The sequence below is a fragment of the Dendrobium catenatum genome, unplaced genomic scaffold (assembly GCF_001605985.2).
Source record: "Dendrobium catenatum unplaced genomic scaffold, ASM160598v2 fragScaff_scaffold_124, whole genome shotgun sequence".
In the NCBI taxonomy this organism is placed as follows: Eukaryota; Viridiplantae; Streptophyta; class Magnoliopsida; order Asparagales; family Orchidaceae; genus Dendrobium; species Dendrobium catenatum.
Genome location: NW_021318586.1, coordinates 337,490 through 358,263, shown reverse-complemented (window position 1 = coordinate 358,263; position 20,774 = coordinate 337,490). Strand labels below are relative to the sequence as shown.

Below are 20,774 nucleotides of genomic sequence, written 5' to 3'. Positions count from 1 at the left end.
GTAATTGGTCTCTCCCTGCGAACTTGCCTGAGAATGTGAATAGGGCTTTTACTGATATTACTGTTGCACAGGGCTCCCATGTTAATATTTTTTGGGGTAATGGTAATCATTGCAAGAATAGAGATTATCATAAGTATTTCTTTAAAAATTATGAGAAGGTGAATTGGTGGAAATTCGTTTGGCATAAAAGGCATGTTATCAGATACTCCTCGTTTTGCTGGATGGCTATTTGTGGGGGTTTAAAAACTGCTGATTCTCTAAGAGCTAAAGGAATTATGGTGGAGGCTAGATGTGCTTTATGCTGTCAATATTCTGAATGTATTAGTCACCTTTTTTTCGAGTGTGATTACTCTTTTTCTGTTCTTTCTAATCTTATGAGGAATTTGAGATTTTTACTGCTAAGGCCTAACATCCTTCAAATTTTTGAATATATTGAGGATACACATACTAAATATAAGGAATTCTAGTTCCTTATCATTTGTTGCTCGGTATATCATATATGGCGTGAGAGGAATGATAGAAAATTTGGTGCAAAATATGCCTCTTCCAATACTTTGGTTTACAAAATCAAAGCCGCTGTCTTCTCTAAAATTCTGAACTGGAAAGAGGTAGTAAATCTGATGGAACTGCTGTAGCTTTCTCGGTTTATCTGGGATTTCCTGTATGTGTTTTTTTCGGTAATTCTGGTTTCTCGGCTCTACTGGAACTTTGATGGTTGTTGTGTTGTTTTTCTGTGACAAGCTGGGTGGTTCTTCTCTGGTTTGGTTTTTGCTGATGGCAGACTGATTATTATATCGGGATGGAAGAATGGCAATGATGTAAGGATTGCCATTTTCTCCTTAGGATGACAGGATGTTTTTTCAGATTTCTTTGCAACCAGGTTGAGAGAGCGGCAATTCCTGAGCCTTTGGCTTTATTATCTTCCTCAGTCTGTTTTTCTTTTGTGTTCTTTCTGCATCTATTTTTTTTTTGTCCTTCACTCTTTTTGAGTTTTTATTAGCAAAGTTCCTTTTTTGTTTTAATAGTGCTAAGGGGATTTTGTTTCTCCCCCTTTTTTACTGGACCTTGTCTGTTTTGGCAAGGTCATAGTTTAATTTCTTTTCTGCTTTTCTTTTTTCATTACATGTAACAAGCTTATAGTAATGGAAATGGCTAATGCCACAATTTTTCAAAAAAAAAAAAAAAAAAAAAAAAAAAATTAACCTGTCTTAATCACGGTAATTTTTTTTTTTTTGGGGAATTTAATCACGGTATTTCTATAGTCTCCGGTTTAACGCACGTACTTCCCAGCTGCCAGTTCCTTCCACCCTATTCTACAATTAGAAACCTACACACGTCCGTCCCACCGCTCCTTGGTCAGGTCAAGTCGCTGACATATCGCCGCTCATGGAAGAGAAATCTATTCAGGCCAAAGACGAAGTGAAGGACCTGATGCAGGGACGGAGGCAAAGAGATTGTTTGGTGTGAAATTTAAGCAAAAGTTACGCCGCGGCGATCCCTGGCCTCTTATAAAAGAGAAACGGTGCAAGCGTATTCTTCTCACCATCACGTTCCAATTCACCGAAATCCGAATATTCTCATCTGATCCTGCCACCGAACTTCTGCTTATTCTTTTATTTTCTTGTATTTCGATCTGGATTCCTTCGAGGCCTTTCGAATCCGCGGAGAAGCTGTGAGCGATCTCTTGTGACCTCCGATTAGATCAATTCCGTTCGCCTCTGGATCTGCAGCCGGTGCAACAGCTCGCGGGGATCCGCTTCTTCATAATCTGGGGAGATCTGCTTCATTCTGCCCTATTGGTTCGCGCGTTTCCTCGTGCTTTTAATTTTTCGGTGTCGGCTTGAGTCTTATTCTTTGCTAGTCATAAGCTGGATGCATAGGTGAAAAATCTAACAATTGAGCTTAATTTGATAAACGAAAACAGGCCGCTTTTTCTGCTTCAACGTTTGCTGTCGGGAAATCGTGAATTAACAGCGGAATGTTTTTTATTCCTATTGCAGAGCATGCATTGGTATAGCAGAGGATTGTTTTCTAGGCTTTTTGTACTCATGACCTTTCTATCTTTGACCTATTCATCTTTGAATTTTTGAAAAAATTAGACTTGGAATTTAATACATCTTAGGGTTTTTTATGTGTTAGATCATGAAATGTGATTTAATTTTGGTTTTTTGATCAAACATTAGCTAGTTACCGTATTTACTGAAGATTTTATTGGTTTTTACCTGCAGTATCCGTTGGTTCTTCAGTCTGAGAAGAAGGTTTGAAATGCTAAAGAACGGGATGCTAGAATGCAGTGTTTGCCACTCCAAGTTGCTGTCACCGAGTAGTAAGACTATTTCAAGGGCATATGATAAACATAGAAGCAACGTGTCATCTAAAAATCGTGCTTTGAATGTGCTTCTGGTTTTTGGTGATTGCTTCTTGGTTGGTCTACAGGTGAGAAAACAATGTATAATTGTTTCACTTATGTTTCATTCCTTCATTGAGAATAAGATCAAACGTATCAGTCCTGTGTCATGTTGCGGTTTGAGCAATCAATATCTTATTTCGTGACTTGAGTATTGTTTCTACCATTTTGCCCAACATCTTTCTGAATGCCAAATAGGAAATTACATAGGGGAGAATTTAAATAAATATGAAATATGGAAACCAAGCTGGGCTGGTTGCAATCATATGTCCACTTAAATTTATTGTCCTGGCATTGATACAAGAAATCAAACTGCCATGTCTAATTTCCTACATTATGTGTATTCTTGACCAACAAACTTCAATAGCATTAGTTTGATTGAGGAATGAAGGTATTGCATCAGCTATGAAATATTACAAGGAACTAGCTTTATACATAATTCTTTAGTTGGCTGTGTTAAACTTTTAAGGAAAGGTTGCCTTAAGTTTAGCAGAAATTTGGATAATGCTCATCTTTACTTCTATGGTGTTCATGGTTGACTTAATTCTGTGTTTTTTCACTACATAATAACTATTTCAAGTAAACACCCATTCATTGCTCCTCAAGAGTTCATGAAATGGTTGAAAGTTAAAAAAAAACTTGTGGACTTGCTGGTTAATTCAATTTGGGTGGCTAAGTCATTAGCCGACGACATCATGGTTGCAAGTTGATTCGTTCATAAGTTAGTCCCATTTTCCAACATTGCCCACTCACACATCCAGCTCAATTCATTCCAAATATTTGAAGGTTTATCAAATATTTTAGTATCAATAGACCTAGTGAGGGGATTGTGACTTTGGGCGATCAAGTCATTAATAAGAGTGCACGTTTTAGATATCTTGGATATATTGTTCAGAGTGATGGTGAAATTGATGCGGATATTATTAGCCGAATTCAAGTTGGATGGTTGAAGTGAAAGAATGCATCGGGCTTATTGTGCGATAGAAAAGCCCCCCTCAAACTTAAGGGAAAAATTTATAAGATGGTGGTGAGACCTGCAATGCTTTATGGTGCCGAATGTTGGCCATTAAAGAGAAGCATAATACTAAGTTAAGTGTTGCAGAGATGAGGATGCTTAGGTGGATGAGTGGCTTGACCCTTTGAGATATGATGCGAAATGATCATATACATGAAAAGGTTGGAGTAGCTCCAGTGAAAGATAAGATTAGAGAGAGTTGCCTTAGATTGTTTGGGCACATTAAACGGAGGCTTTCTGATGGCCCAGTTACGAAAGTTGAGCTATTATATTTGACTTATGTTAAGAAAGGTAGAGGTAGACCTAAAAAGACGTGGTTAAAAAATATTAGAATTGATCTTTCTTTATTAGATTTAAATGAGGATTTGACTTTTAACCGGACACAATGGTGAAAAAGGATTCATGTAGCCGACCACACATAGTGAGACAAAGGCTTGATGTTGTTGTTGTTGTTGTATCAAATATTTTTTAATTTGATATCTTCTCTTTTTTATATTGAAATGATGATGAAGACCATGAATACATGCTCGAGAGGCCCTTCTAAACTAGAAACCTGCTAAGAGCTAGTACGAAGAACTACTGGTATGCCTTCAGGCAAAACCTGAACTGTAAATCAAATGAAACTTCATGTTTGTTTTCCCAATTTAAGTGCGAAGGATGACACTTTTTGATTAAGAAAATTTGACATGTAGTGATGTGAAAAGAGCTTCAATAGTTGGAGGAGCAAAAATGTATACGAGGAAATAAGTAAAATCAAATGTTAGTGCAAGAGCTTTGAAATTTAGAAAAGTAAATCATGAAAATGAAGTATGAGTCCAAGAAGATAAGAAGCAGTGGATGGTTACAGTTATAGTGATGGAGAAGAGAAAATGGATGATTTTATAAGGTGTACCTGATAATAATGTGTATAAAAATATCCCTAGGCTAGAAATGCTACAAACTCAAATTTAAATTGTTTAACTTTTCATGTTTTTTAAACCTATCTTTTGGATGAAATGCACTGAAACAAATCTTGAAATTTGTAATATTACTAATGTAGCTTTTTGAAATGATTTTCATTTTATTTTCATACCTGAATATTAAAAAAAAAAAGGAGATCAATGACCAAATTAATAAGCTGAACTTTTAATGTAACGATAAATTTATAATTGACATGCTGGGATCACAATGAGTTGGCTACAAACTATTCTGCACCTACCTTTCGCTATTTCAATCCACTCACAATTAGCAAACCAAGTTTAATCAGCTTGTGATGAGATTGTTTTCCACTAAGTTGTAGCTTTGTTCTAAATGCCTCAAATATATGCTTAATTTCGCATCGATATATACAATGGTATCCAGTTGGAATAACTATTTTGGAGGTAAATAAGAATTTTTTTAATTAAAAATAAAACAACAAACGAACACATCATTGTTGAACTCAACATTAGTAGGCCTAAAAAGATAGGAGTAGTAAGGATTTAGTTCAAGTGAAGTTTATTCAGGATGAAGATCAAAAAGTACTTTTCTTAGAAGATTATATTCAACAAAGGTGGATGAGATATTTTGCTAAATTTTTTAACAAAAAATGTGAAAATACGATTGATTTTAGTGACAGCACCCTAAATGCAAATAAAGATTTATATTTTTGTTGACGTATGAATAAAACTGAAGTTACAGAGGCTTTAAATAAAATGAATTGTGGAAAAGCTGTTGGACCTAATGATATTCAAATAGAGGTGTGGAAATGCTTAGGAGATGAAGGAATTTCTTGGCTTACTAAACTTTTAATACAGTCTTGAAGACAAAAAAGATGCTAGATGAGTGAAGAATGAGTATGTTAATTCCTATTTTTAAGAATAAAGATGATACACAAGATTTTGCAAATTATAGAGGAACTAAGTTAATGTGTCATACTTTAAAACTATGGGAGCGAGTTTTGGAGCATAGGTTGTGGCATGATACTAATGTTTCTCAAAATCAATTTGGATTCATGCCGGGTAGGTTTACTATGGAAGCCATACATTTATTGAGAGGTTTGATGGAGAAATATAGAGAGAGTAAGGAGGATTTACATATGATATTTATTGATTTAGAGAAAACATATGATAAAGTTCCAAGAGAAGTGCTATGGAAAGTTCTTGAAAAGAAAGGAGTTAATAACGCTTATATTCAAATCATTAAAAATATGTATGCAGGAGCTATTAGTTGTGTTCAAACACATGGTGGTTTGACCAAGTATTTTCTTATTTCGATTGGATTACATCAAGGATCAACCTTAAGCCCATATCTTTTTGCTTTAGTCATGGATGTTCTCACTAGACATTTACAAGAGGATGTACCTTGGTGTATGCTTTTTGCTGATGATATTCTTCTTGTTGATAAGACTAGAGAGGGAGTTGAAGGTAAACATGAATTATGGAAGTCAACCTTAGAGTCTAAAGGTTTTCGCCTGAGTAGATCTAAAATCGAATATATGGAGTGTAATTTTAGTAGTAATAGACCTAGTGAGGGGATTGTGACATTGGGCGAGCAAGTCATTAATAAGAGTACATATTTTAGATATCTTGGATCTATTGTTCAGAGCGATGATGAAATAAATGGAGATATTATCAGTAGAATTCAGGTTGCATGGTTGAAGTGGAGGAATGCATCGGGCTTGTTGTGTGATAGAAAAATCGCCCTCCAACTTAAGGGAAAATTCTATAAGATGGTAGTGAGACCTGCAATGCTTTATGGTGCCGAATGTGGCCATTGAAAGAGAAGCATAATACTAAGTTAAGTGTTGTAGAGATGAGGATGCTCAGGTGGATGAGTGGCTTTACCCTTAGAGATATGATACAAAATGAGCATATACGTGACAAGGTTGGAGTAGCGCCAGTGGAAGATAAGATTAGAGAGTTGCCTTAGATGGTTTGGTCACATAAAACGGCGGCCTTCTAATAACCCAGTTAGGAAAAAGAGGTATTAGATTTGACTCATGTTAAAAAAGGTTGAGGTAGACCTAGAAAGACTTGGTTAGAAAATATTAGAAATGATATTTCTTTATTAGATTTACATGAGAATTTGACTTTTAACAGGATACAATGGAGAAAAAAGATTCATGTAGCCGATCCCACATAGTGGGACAAAGGCTTGATATTGTAATGTTGAGTTTTTGCAACACGTCACCAAGGTGAAAACTAGAAATTATGTGATGTTCTCAAAATTTCATAAAATTATATATGGGTTCTGATATGTACAAAGTACAAACATTCATCATTGATTAGTTAAGCACTTACTGAACTGCGCAAGTGTCATGAGAAGGAATCATGCAATATTAATTCACCAAAATGAAATTTATTGGCATGTCACAAATACCAACATATCATATAGTCATCCAAAACTATAAGTAGTAGCATATGGTGTCTATTGAGTTCTTTGGCACCAGCATTTGCAACCAGTAATGAACTAATTAACACCTTAAAAATCACACTAGGCTTCTGTACGGATAACGTTTACTTATTATCCTTGAGTTTTACTTACAAGTTTCTTGAATACCTCATTGATGTAGTCCAAACCCTAAACCCATAGCCATACACAAAATAAAAATATTATGTGATATAGATGATAGCACATGTATTTTATTATTTATGCTTGTTCATTTTATCTTCTATCAACCAAACAATTGTTTATGCTCTTTTTTTTTTTTCTATTTTTTCTATACATTTTCTTCTCAATTGTATGTAAATTTTTTGTTTGTTTAATGCTTTATTTTGCTTAATCTACTTTCGCTGATGACGGGCAATATTGTGTTATTATATATATATATATTTTACCTTTTTTAATTACTATTATTTTTTAAAATTCAAAAACTATCATCTTATTGCATGAGTTACATTGGTACATTCATTAGTGAGCAAACTGTTTAAAAAGATTTAACATGAAAATTTTGTGCTTTCTGTTAACTTTCATACATGTTAATGTAATATTATGTTCTATTTATATGTATTGGTGGTGTTTTTTGTATTATGATAATTTTTTTTAATATTTTGTGTTATTAATAAATTAGTCATGATTTTTCAATGCATTATGTTATTTTTAAAATAATGATTTTTGCACTATATACCATGTGTTATGGAACCACAGAACTTTTATGTTATGGTATGCTATTCACTAATTGCAATTATACATGCAGACTGTAGATGCAACAAAATGTCTTGACATTTGCAACGTTGTCAAGATAGTGCCATTAACGCTGTGTTAATAAACCAATGCAAAAATGACTAATCAACTGACTCGAGGTAGCAGTTTTATTACTAATGTTTGGACCAAAATTTTAGCGGTTCCACCAATATTGTAAGGGTTTAGTGCCACATACGACCATTGAAATGGATGAACAATTTTATGTAGATGGCATCCTATCCAAGGTACAACGTCATATAATATTTGAATTTCCCAGTGACATTCCTTTTTTTCGCAAGCACAATGTTGTGGGCCATAATTAGTGTAAAAGAAAATGAAAAAAAAAAAAATACAAAACTCATTCATGGTCACAAGATTGCTGCAAAATTCTGGTTCCAATGTAGACAACATTTTTAAAGCATTACATTTTCCTTATTACTGCCATTTCTTGGGTCACTGCGGTGTCATTTTTATCATTTAAAAATAATGGCCGGAGAAAAGTTCTATCTAAAACAACTTGAAAGATGATGGTCAGGTTTGATTAAACTTTGAACAAATGCATCTTATGGGCAACAAAAATTTAGATCATGATCGTCGTCACTTATATGATACTTTTTTTTGTCCGGAATTCATGTTCGATACTATTTTCTTGTTCCTATCAATTAGAATCTATCTGGTATTTTCTGATTTCCTATGTTCTATTGTTCACTTCAGTCACCTTTTCACAAGAACCCTTTCGTTGCTGCACCACTGTTTATCCTTGCATTGACGGGAAGTTCAAAATAGGGTTAGGGGAACTTCTACAGGATCACTCAGTTTGCGGTGGGTCAACACATTGGAGGAACATCACATTCTGGGTGTTGCTAGGGGCAGTATTAAGTTCGCCTTCAATGGGCGGACACTAGATAAAGTGTTCTTAAGTTCGCCTTCAATTGGCTGACACGAGATAAAGTGTTCTTCTAGGAAAATGGATCTCATCATGTCAGAAAATTTAATTGGCTTTACTACTTTGTGCAATGTTTAATTTAGTTGTATGATGTGCTTGTTGACATGGCTTTAGTACAATTATTTTTTCACTTTTTTTAGCAACAATAATATTCCTGAAAACTAGTTTATGGTACAATCTTTTTGTATGTTTTTAAAAAAACTCATGCAAAAAATGTTTTTTCTAACAAGCAATGTTTTTTTTGGTACTTGTTGTTCCAGTATAATCTAATAAAAATTGAAGTTTGTTTATAATTTTTGTTTGAGCTCGAACTTCCTTATAAACTATTGGTTATTTCTGGAGAATATATATATAGACATGCCTCTTCCTTGCCTACGTACATAGCTTTACTTCCTGTAAATTTAACATCACTAAGTTGCGAGCTTTTCAAATATTTTTGCAGCCCATCTTGGTCTACATGTCTAAGGTGGATGGAAGTTTTAAATTTAGTCCCCTCAGTGTGAACTTTTTAACAGAGGCTACGAAGGTTCTCTTTGCCATCATTATGCTATTACTGCAGGTTGTTATTGTTATCTTTCTATATAAGTTATGTTCTTTTACCTTTTATAATTTAACTCTTAGTCTTTTTAACATGCAATTATCTTTTATAATACTTTCAGTCATTTTAACTTGTACAATGCATGCCAGTCAATTAACTATAATCAAAATGATTGCACATAATTTAAGGTTCTTTAACTAGATTTATTGGAATTTGACAAGAATTGGAGAGAATCATTTGAGAATTTCTTTTTAAAATTTGTATAGTATTTATATAATTCTCGGAGAACTTCTAATAGGAACATATAAAATAATGGAAGAATAATTACAATAGTATGTAGATGATGAGTAGGAAAAATAATTATTAAATAATAATTGCAATATTCTACGGATTGATGAGGTGAATTCATAATTCATTTTCTTAGTTCATGTAGTATTCTTAAATATTATGTCAATGCATTTGTCGGAGCACATGCGAACATTTAGTTTTCAAAAGATCTAGTTTTCTTGTACAATTTTCAATGCACATACGTCATTTATTTGAATTATTTTTAAGGATTGCATGACTAGGTTGTATGATTTTTGGTACACTTGATGCATTTGCATTTTAAGTGTTTAACTTTGTATTCGTTGCTTTATTTCCTGTATTTTGCTCATTTTAGACTCTCATATGTATCTTTTAGGGACTTGTTAAGTCTAAAGTCTATTGATCGCCCTTGGATAAGTAGAATTTATGGAGAGTCTAGGTTTGCGCATCATGCCAAGAAAGACAAGTTTGATTGGTGTCCTATGACACAATGGCAATAATTTTTCAAAATTCCCACAGCATTAGGTACTTACCCATTATGTTGCGAATGTCACTAACGTCTTGCTGTCCCAAACATGTTGCCAATGGGATTTGAGTTTAATGGTCTTTGCATTTTACACTTGCGTGCATGGAAGCAATGACAAAATTGATGGCAACGAGGCGATTTTGCAAGCAAATATGACGTTGATTTTCTTTTGTTAGAGAAAGTGGAATGAGAAGAGTGGTTTTTACTATTTTGAGAGAGAGAGAGAGCATGGTTTTCTCTATAATATTAAAAAAAAATTAAAAAATGTTAGCATAATATTTGGCTAAAAAATTTACCGCATTTTATCATTCCTCCATAACATATCAAAGTTATTTTCATTAAATCCTTTTTTTTTTTAGCATTTTGATATATTTAAGCAATAGCTAAAAGGATATATACATATATTAATTCATTGCTTTGATATTATGAAATGTTAATTAAGATGATATTTTGCTAAACTAAATGTTAATTAACAGAACTAAATGTTAATCAATTAATTAGTGCTGTAGCAGTTCAGTTAATTAATTAAATATTGTTGAAGCAATACAGTTCCACTTAAACCTCATGCAATAGATTAATTGCATCAAATAGCTGAGGTTGCTTAGGAAGATTATAGTAGAAAAGGTATTAAACTTCTTATAATATTATATAATTACTTAAGCACTAGCCCATTCTATTCCTTTCCCAATCCCCGTAACTTTGCTCTCCATTCTCTAGAGTTCGAACAGGGAGTAGGATGCGAGCAGAAACTGGGAATACGTGAGGGCTGCTGCTGTGTGCGGTCTTGCAGCTTTTGGGGAGAAAACAGTAAGGTAAGAAGTAAAAGAGAAGGAAAAGGAAGTAGGAGAAAGAGGTTAGGAGAGGAAGGGAGGTTGAATTGAATGTTAACTTTATTTGAGGTAAACGTTTACCGTCTTTTGATATTGTAGGCTTGTAGCCTATTTTATTATATTGGAATGCATTTTTGAAAGTAAAAAATGTATGCTTTATTGACTAACTAAAGAAAAAAAAAAAAAACTAACTAAAAAAAAAAAAAAAAAAAAGAGAACACATGAAAGCAACCGCCTCCGCAAGCTCCACCTTGCCAAATGATGCACCTCTTCAGAGCCATAACTCTCACTCGACAGTTCATTCGATAAAAGGGAAGGAGAAAGAAACGAAAAGACTTACACTTTTGCTCTCACTCAATCGACTCTGTCGTTCATGTTCGATTTCGTTGATTTGCAGGAGGTTTCTAGGGTTCGCCTTTCATCTTCTATTTTCATTGTTGTTGTTTGGCTTTGTTTCTTCACAGGAGGCGAAGAGATTGCACGCGCCACTCCTGCTCGATCGTCGCTGTTCGGCTTCGGCTCACAGAGGCCGCATGCGTCGACTCCACTTGGCTTTCCGACTTCGCTCTTCGCGGGAGGTGCAGAGATTGCGTGAGTCTCTCCTTCCGCTCCTTTGTTGCCGCTCGACTTCGCTTCTTCGCAAGAAGTGCAGAGATTGTGTGAGTCGCTCCTTCCGCTCCTTTAGAGATTGCATGCGTCGCCCCTTTAGCTCCTTTGTTGTTGTTCGACGTCTTTGCTTTACAGGAGGTATAAAGATTACACGAGTGGCTCCTTTGTTATGTTCGGCTGTGTTCCTTTGACGATTACCCTAGCCAACCCGATTAAAACTCCTATATCCTTCTTTATGCATACTTATATGATTATAATTGTATTTATAATTATAAATATAATATTATAATTATAAATATAATTATAATTAATTATAATTATAATGTAAACAAAAAGGAGACGATGTATATAAAAAAAAGAAAAGAAGAAATTATTTCAAACAGGTATCGAAGACCCGTGCCATCGATCTTAGATCTGGGCGGATGATTTTAAAATTCAAAGACCCGTGCCGCGATCTTAGATCCGGGTGGATGGTTTTAAATTTGAAGCCCCCGTGCCATTGATCTTTGATCTGGGCGGGATGAAATTTAATTCGAAGACCCCATGCAGTCGATCTTAGATCCTGGTGGGATGATTTTAATTCGAAGACCCTATGCCATCGACCTTAGGTCTGGGTAGAAAAAAATTTCGGCAAATGCCATCTCGATTTCTTCCTCAGTGGGGAGGGGACGCCGGGAGGCTGTCGAATTTTTTTCAAAATTTCAGAGGACAATTTAATTTGAATTCAATTAAAATATTAAAATCAAAATTTAAATGTTAATTAACTAATATGGTTAATTAATATTTAATTAAAAAATTATTGATTAAATTAATAAAAATAATTGATTAATTTTGAAATAACTAACATCATAGATGAAAGTCCCGAATGAACTCAAGACAAGTGTATAACTCAATATGCATCATTATCTTCTTATTAATGATGACTTCTTCTAATCCCTTTCTCCTTGTACTTGTGATAAGTAAGAACAAAAATTTCCCCGCTTCTCGTCTCCTAAATGCCATTTAACATAAATGAGAACTGGTTGGATATCATCTCAGACCAAAGACTACTTTTTGAGATGCCATGAATGTCTCTAAATGAGACATCTTGAAAGTCTCTAAATGAGGACCTCTTTAAGAGATTCTAACGCAAGTAACATTAAGTGGAAAAACATTAAATTATTGTGATATTTCAAATGATATTCCTCTTGAAATGTTGGAGGTTTCTGATTGTCAAAGCATCACCTCTCTTCCTTTAGCTAATGAGATGACAAGGATTGTGATAAATCATTTCAAAACTAATTTATCAATTAAAATTAATAGGTTAATTTTAAAATACAAGAATATTTTTGAATTCGTAAGTTTCAAAGTACGAGAGCATTTCAAATTTGAGAGAATTTTAAATTCTAAAAATTTTAAAATCCAAGAGTTAAAAAAAAAAGAGAGCAGTGGAATTTAGAATTGGTTTATTGGTTAATTATTTAATTAATTAAATGAGAAATCTTAAAATAAAAATGCAATAAATAAAAGTAGGAGGGAAGAGAAGTTTCCATTAAATGACATATACAACATTGATTGCCAAATCTCCAAAACTCTCAAACTCCCCAAATCCCTTGTACAAATTGCTCTCAAGCTCTCAAACTCTCGAATAACAATACAAACAACTCAACAGTCAACACACTCAAACTGAACTCCTCTGCATGCTCTCCAAAGCTCCCCTATATGAGCTCCTACAGCTGCTTGTGGGCTCTATCCTTTGCAACTGCAAGTCCCGGCTATTGTAAATATTGGCTACGAACACCTACAAACAAACAAATGAAGAATCAGTACATCATAAATAAATTGAATGAATGCTGATAAATCTAGCTACTACAGGTATAATAGAGTACTATAAAGAAAGAAAATTCAAGTACGAAAAAGCTAGTAGAGTAACAGTGCTGAAAAACAGGTAGAGTAGTAGACTACTATAGTAGGAAAAAGACTACGAGCACAGAACAACTAAAATACTAACATAGTGTCAAAATCCCGAGGTGTCAAAACCACAAACTTAAACCAACTTACAACCCTTTCAAATTATCTAAATAACAAATTGTAAACAACTGACATCCTCTTAACAAAGACACAATTAAATTCTAAACCCTCACATGGGCAGCCTTGGTTTATAAGAACTTGGTTGTAAGTAGGGGTGTTAATTTTTGACACTACTCGAAACCCGACCCGAACCCAACCTGGAAAAATTCGGGTTCGAGTCAACCCGGACCCGAAATGGGTCGGGTTCGGGTTCAACAAATCAACCCGTTTTAAAAATTGGCTCGGGTTCGGGTTGACCCAGCAACCCGAAAATGACTCGAAATTGACACGAAAACTCGTATTTGAATCGAAAACCCGAGATTGACCCGTTTTGACCCGAAAATCAAAGATTGACCCAATTTTGACCCCGAAAACTAGCAATTTTGGGTCAATCCTAGGTCATTCATTTCGGGTCGGGTTGACCCGGACTCGAATCGGGTTGGGTTCGGGTCCGAAAACCTGACCCATTTTTAAAATTGGGTCGGGTTCGGGTTAACCCGAATAGTGCCGGGTCAATTCCGGTTTCGACCCGAACTTGACCCGTTGACCCGAATTGACACCCTAGTTGTAAGACTCACTACCCGACAACTTTCATAGGAAAGTCGTAAGCCCGACCTTAGGGTAATGTTTTAGGTAAATTTGACCTAACTCTTAATTCCTAATTAAAACTCCCGGTCACTTCTAATAGAAGTCGTAAATCTGACATTTGAGGAAAATATTTAGGTAATAACACAACCCTAGACCCCTCACCTGGGCATCCTAGTTTATAGGATTAGGTTGTAAGACCCACTAACGAGCAACTTCTAAGTGAAGTCGTAAGAACCACGTTTTAGAAAAATTACTAAATAAATTGTAATGAACCTAAAACCCAAATAATCAAATTTAAACTTTTTGGGCATCTTAGCCTATAGGGCTTAAGTTGTAAGACCCGCTATTTGGGCAACTTCTCAGTGAAGTCGTAAGACACATGTTTTAGGAAAATTGTTAAATAAATAGCAATAATCCTAAATCCCAAACAATCTAATTCAAATAAAAAGGCATCTTAATTTTAAGGATTAAGTTGTAAGATCCGCCTTTTTCTGGCTATTTCTTAAGAGAAATCATAAGTCCTACCAATCAATTAAAATATTCGGGCAACCTCACTGTAGAGTTAGGTTGTAAGACCAATCCTTGGACAACTCGTAAATTGAGCAGTAAGCCCCATCCTAAATCAACTACTTGGGTTACTTTCTATGAAAGTCATAAATCCCAACCTAAATCTAAATACCTGGGCTACTTTCTAAAGAAGCCATAAGACCCGCTCTAAATCAAACTCTTGGGTTACTTTTAAACGAAGTCATAAATCCCAAAATAAACCAATTTTTGGGTATTCTAAAAGATATAAACCCCAAAGCACCCAACAAAATTAAAACTAAGATCAACATCTAATCACTTCAGTCTACTCGGGATCCCTGAGAGGAGGCAAACCATGGCTGGTAATCAAATTCCCTGGACACTACGATCAATGATTGCTAGTGTTGGTAGATTGGAACTATGGTATACCCGGGATGACGGAACCATGAGATCTTGATCAGGTTTACCTCTATTTCCCCCATTATTGAGACTAAAATTACCTAAAAAAATTATTCATCCTTAATCGAGAGTTCTCTCTTACGTGTTAAGAGGGGTAATTAACTATGAGTGCTTGTGCTCATGGGAAGTAAGGATCCCAGATCTACAAACCCTGACACTACCCTCAGGGAAAATTTGGTTAACTATAATCTGACTTAAAGGAAAGTGGAATCCTACGGCTGCAAAGCGGGATTCGTGCATTCGTGCCATTTTTCTTGTGCCAACATGCTTCAAGTTGTTTATAAGAGGAAAAGAGGTCGGAGTATTGTAGGTGAACAAATTCATAACGAGGTGATATACCCAATCTGCAGTATAGGAAAGAAGAACATTTTATATATTTATGGTACTTGTGGTACCCAAGAATTTCGTAATAAGCAGGTTGATTATTTACTGGTCAGTTAACTGTTAAATTGAGTTATTATTTTATAAACTCTACATACTAATTGTTATACTACAGAATGACACCACAAATATTGGTTATGAACATCTAAATGTTAATAAAAAAAGGAAACTGAGAAAAATCATATTATGGGGGATAGATGCGCACAAGTAAAAGACGAAAGACTTGATGAGATAAGCCATTGGGATAGTATAGGAGGTACCCGACTCTCACTTTTAAAAGTTTAAAATTCGGATCCAACCTTGAATGAGAGAGCTTCTCTCTCGCTTCTAAAATTTGGGAATTCAGACCTTACCTCGAATGAGAGCAGTAAGTGTGCAAAACCTATAGTCATCATATGATTTATCTAGAGAATTAGAAAGTAAACAAAATAGGAAATGTGGAAAGTTAAATAGGCATTGATTTCTTATACAACTATGATTCTTATAAAAATCCCAATATTATTTATAATTGACTGTAATTTTTATGTTTATTATTTGCTTATGCTATGGTTGTGTATTTCATTGTGCTTCAGCTCATTAGTAGTGGTTGTACTACAATAAAGAGGAATAAGCCAGTGGGGCTCTAGGTAGGAGGTTAACTGCACTTTTGTGTACATACTTTTTGGTTGTGCATAGAAGTCAGACTAGGAAGCTGTACAATAAGATTTTTGGGTACATAAATTTTATTTTACAAGTTTAGTAAGCTCTATATTTTATTTGACGAGTTATGAATATGCTTCCAATTATGAATCGTATAAAAAAATTGTTAAAACTGAAAAATGCAGTGTGTTAAGATAGTCTAAATAGATCATTTCCTACTCACCCGATTCTGATAGAAGTAATTTGGGATGAGTGTTAGTAAGAAATATATATGTTTAGATTCTCCTTATCTGTTACATTTTAGGTTGACTGAAAGGGGGTCAAAATAGGATATGATAGAAATTGATATCAGAGATAAATTAAATCAAATCAAATGGAAACGTAATTTGATTTTAAAATGAAGTATGATGATATAAAATGAATTTGATTTATACAGAGATGTAGGTTGGATTGAGATTGAATGGAACTGTGAATTCATTCTAGTAGAGTTGAACATGCATACATGCAATTATGATTTAATTTTTTAAATGATCATATATATTTTATAAATTATCTATATATGTATAATTTCAGATAAACTTGCATGAGGAATTTCCATAAAGCATGATTGGCCAGCCATCCAGGCTAGATTCAAAGATAGAAAGGTAAATTGAAAGTTCTGAGAAAAGCGGAATGAATGAGGGGGTAAGTCTTAGGGACTTTATGATATTGTGCATCTGATCTCATAAGTAGTGGATAAAATGGTATCTATAGATAAATATTCTATCAATAGCGAACTCAGATCTAAATTTGGTAGTGAAATTGATCAACATCTGAGGCTATTCCATACTTTTAAACTGACAACATTTAAATGTGCAAATGATCCAACAATAGTTGAAGATAGGGAAAATCATGGATGTTATGATTTGTCTCGATAACAGGAGGATAGTGTTGGCCACATTTGTTTTGGGAGGTGGGATTGAAAGATCGTGGCAGACGCAGCATAAACAGAAATTTAGGCTGATGCCTATGTTGCACCGATACGGATACGGCGACACGGATACGACACGATACGGATACGGGACACGTCAATTCTTAAAAATACAAGATACGGGTACGGCGCGGACACAACATCATAATTTATAAATCATACATAAAAATTAAGAAAGCAATCAAAGCATAATATTTTAAATTAAAAAAAAAAAAAAAAAAGACAACAACATCATTTGTAGCCTTGTAGCTTATTATATCAAAATATAAGTAAGCATTAAATGTCTAGTACAACAACAAAAGCATAAACATAAATTGTCTAGCACATAAAGTTTCAACTATTCAATAGAATGAATGATATGATTAGCTTCTTCAATGGTTTGTCTTTGAACATCTATATCATCTTCAATAAATATCATAGCTTTTAATTCATGCTCATCAAATGAAAGATTAGTAATTTCTAATATTATCATATCATTAAGAGACTCAAATCCATCTCGGAAATGAGAGAACTTTGCTCGCAGCCGCGGAAGCAAATAAGACATCTTTTTTTTTTTTTACGGATTTCTTTTTGTTTTTCAATGGACACCTATATCAGATACGCGTGTCCTTTTGAAATTAAATAGTATTTTAATTGGATACGTCTTTGGCGTATCCGACACGTATCGGTGGAGTATTGGAGGCGTATCCGTGTATCGGTGTATCGGATACAGCACGCCTTCATAAATAGGTGTATCGGTGCAACATAGGCTGATGCCTATCACCAATATTTAGTGAGATGATTTTATGAGGGTATTTAGAGACTGATTTATTCCTCCTTCAGCCAGACTTGCTCTTCAAGACAAATTCTTCAATCTGAGTTGATGTTCAAAGACTGTTATGCAATATGAGGCAGAGTTCGCTTCCTTATCCCGCTATGCATCTCATTATGTTAGCACCCAAGAGGAAAAATGTCAGATTTTTGAGAGGCTTCATAGATCAGCTGTGACTAGCCTTGATACCTTTTGATCTTAGCTAATTCTCAGTCTTAGTGGAGAGAGCCAATAGTATTGAAAATGAGCTGAATTTTTCTAAGTATAGTTGGGAGAGCAGCAGCAAACAGGCAAAAGGAGGATGTTTGAAAAAGCAAATCAATTCAAAAACAAGAAGCCAAAATTTGATATCAAATAAAAGCTAATCCAGTATGAGAAACCTCTTTGTGATCGGTATTGGAAAAGGCATTTTGGGAAGTGTTTAGTGGGTTATGGAAGGTGCTTAAGATGTGGCGAAGTGGGTCATCGCAAGGTGGACTGTTCTTTGGAGTGAAGAAGCATTGCCAGGTCACAGGGATATAAGGAGCAAGGACAATAGAAGAGTTATCTTGAAGGCAATCAGACAGGGAAATCTTAGTTTTAGGGAAAGCTAATAACCCAAGTAAAGCCACCGATACAATTGAGAGAAGCATTAGATGTTAAAAGTAATCCAATAGTGAATGTTAGTTGTTTGTCATTACACCCCAGGAAGCCAAAGATTCAGAGAAGGTTGTTACATGTATACTTCTAATTTTTAATAAATTTGGCAGGGTTCTTTTTTATTATGGTGCATCTCAGTCATTTATTTCTAAAGAATTTTATTCTAATTTATATGTAAGACTGTATGCTTTACACCTGCATTATGTGTTATGTTGCCAACGAGGGATAGTTTATAAATCAATAGGAAGTGTTTTTTTAATCTTGATATTCAGGATCGAAAATTTTATATAGAACTATATTTAGTGTCTATTAAAGCTTGGATATCATTTTGGGAATGAATTGACTAGTTAAATATTTTGCTATAATTAAATGTTGGAAGAAAATGATAAAATTTAATTTGCCGAAGGAGAAGACCTACTTTCCTTATGAGAATAATGCAATATCATCTTTTTGTTAGTGCAGTGAAGATGGGTAAATATCTGAGGGATGGGTTGATGTTTTTAACTAAAATGGAAGTGTTAAATAAAGATGTACATGCATTATATAATGTTCCGGTTATATCACATTTTTTAGATGTATTTCCTAAAGAATTATCTTGATTTCCACTTGCAATAGAAGTTGACTTTGACATAAAACTGCAACCAGGAACATCGGCAATATACAAATCTCCTTTATAGGATGACTCCAAAAGAATTACAGGAGTTGAAAACTTAGTTGGAGGAATTGATGGATAAGAGATTTATTTGGGCTAGTTATTCACCCTGGACTGTACCTGTACTCTTTGTTTTAAAGAAAGATGGATCCATGCAAATGTGTATTGACTATAAAGAGTTGAACAAAGTGACCATCAAGTACAAATATCCACTACCTCGCATAGAGGACTTGTTTGATCAATTAGCAGGTGCCACATTATTTTTCAGAATTGATTTGAGAATAGGATATCATCAAGTGAGGGTTAAAGAAGAAGATATAAGTAAGACAACTTTTGGGAGTATATATGGTCATTTTGAGTTTCTAGTCATGCCTTTTGGGTTGACAAATGCTCTTATTATTTCTATGAATATGATGAATCGGATTTTCAAGGATTATATAGATCAATTTATGATCATTTTTATTGATGACATTCTGATACTCTATGACTGGTGATGAACATACTGAATATTTAAGAATAGTTTTGAAAACATTGAGTAAACATCAACTATATGCAAAATATTCAAAATGAGAATTTTGGTTAAGGAGTTTTATATTATTGGGGCATATTATTAGTGGTGAAGGGATTTCAGTAGATCCACAGAAAGTGAAAGCAATCTTAGAATGGCCCACACCAAAAAATGTTATAGAGGTTTGTATCTTTTGGGATTAGCTGGATACTACAAGAGATTTGTCAAAGAATTCTCACAATTTGCTATGTTATTATCAAAGCTAATTAGAAAGGATGTTAATGGATTGCACAATGTGAGAAGAACTTTCAGACATTGAAGATGCACTAACTACAAAATCAATGTTGACAATTCTATTAGGAATAAAAGTATTTTAGATTTACAGTGATACTTAATTGAAGGGAGTAGGATTTGCTTTAATGCAGAACGAAAAGTTAATTGCCTATACATTAAGACTGCTGAAGCCACATGAAAGAAATTATCTTACGCATGATTTAGAGTTGACAACGATGGTGCTTGCTTTAAAAAATTTAAGGCATTATCTATATGGGATAAAATGTGCAATATTCACTGATTATCATAGTTTAAAGTACATATTTCACAGAAAGAACTAAATCTGAGATAGAGAAGATGGTTTGAACTTTGAACTAATCAAGGATTATGGTATGGATTTTCAGTATTGTCCTGGAAAAGCTAAATATTGTGGCCGATGCTTTGAGCCGCAAATCTACAGGTATGTTGAATTGGATGATTACTCAAGAGGTCCTATTTATAAAAATATTAGAGAATTTATAATTGAATGTTAGAGATTCTAAAAATGTGGATTACTTACATCAGATGATAGTAAAATCAACTTTAATAGATCGTATTAAAGAAGATCAAAAGGTTGATAATGAATATCTAAAGTTAATGAATCAGTCTCAGTATAATAAAATAAAAGATCTTTTTGTTGATGATGATGAAATCATTAAGCATAAGTCTAAATTGTGAGTACCCAACAATCTAGAATTAAGAAAGGAAAGTTTGTAGGAAGCTCATCACTTTGGTTGCTGATGCGGACATCCAACCGTCCATGCTTATCCGAGGAGCTGAAGATCGACGACCGAGATCACTTTGTTTTATTTTAGTTTATTAAGTGTATTTTGATTTAATTTTGCAATTTCCCTTTTTACCCTTTTGTCTTATGTAAGCCCAAGGGGCTAATCTGTCTTTTAATTTCTTTTGAGGCCTATA

At 34.2% G+C, this 20,774-nt stretch overlaps 1 protein-coding gene across 7 annotated transcripts in view; it reads left to right on the top strand.

Annotated features, from left to right (window-relative positions):
• The first annotated feature begins 1,311 nt into the window (after positions 1–1,311).
• The window catches only part of LOC110098593 (CMP-sialic acid transporter 4), a 60,265-nt gene continuing 40,802 nt past the window's right edge, over positions 1,312–20,774 (top strand). For 3 of the 7 annotated variants that reach the window (XM_028698422.1, XM_028698418.1, XM_028698417.1), the window contains exon 1: positions 11,226–11,370. In XM_028698422.1, coding sequence (XP_028554255.1) covers positions 11,245–11,370 — 126 coding nt within the window. In that variant the 5' untranslated portion in view covers positions 11,226–11,244. Of the gene's footprint in view, positions 1,800–2,228; positions 2,437–8,953; positions 9,071–11,225; positions 11,371–20,774 lie in introns of those variants that run through there. The other 4 variants (XM_028698407.1, XM_028698403.1, XM_028698424.1 and 1 more) reach the window with 3 other exon arrangements.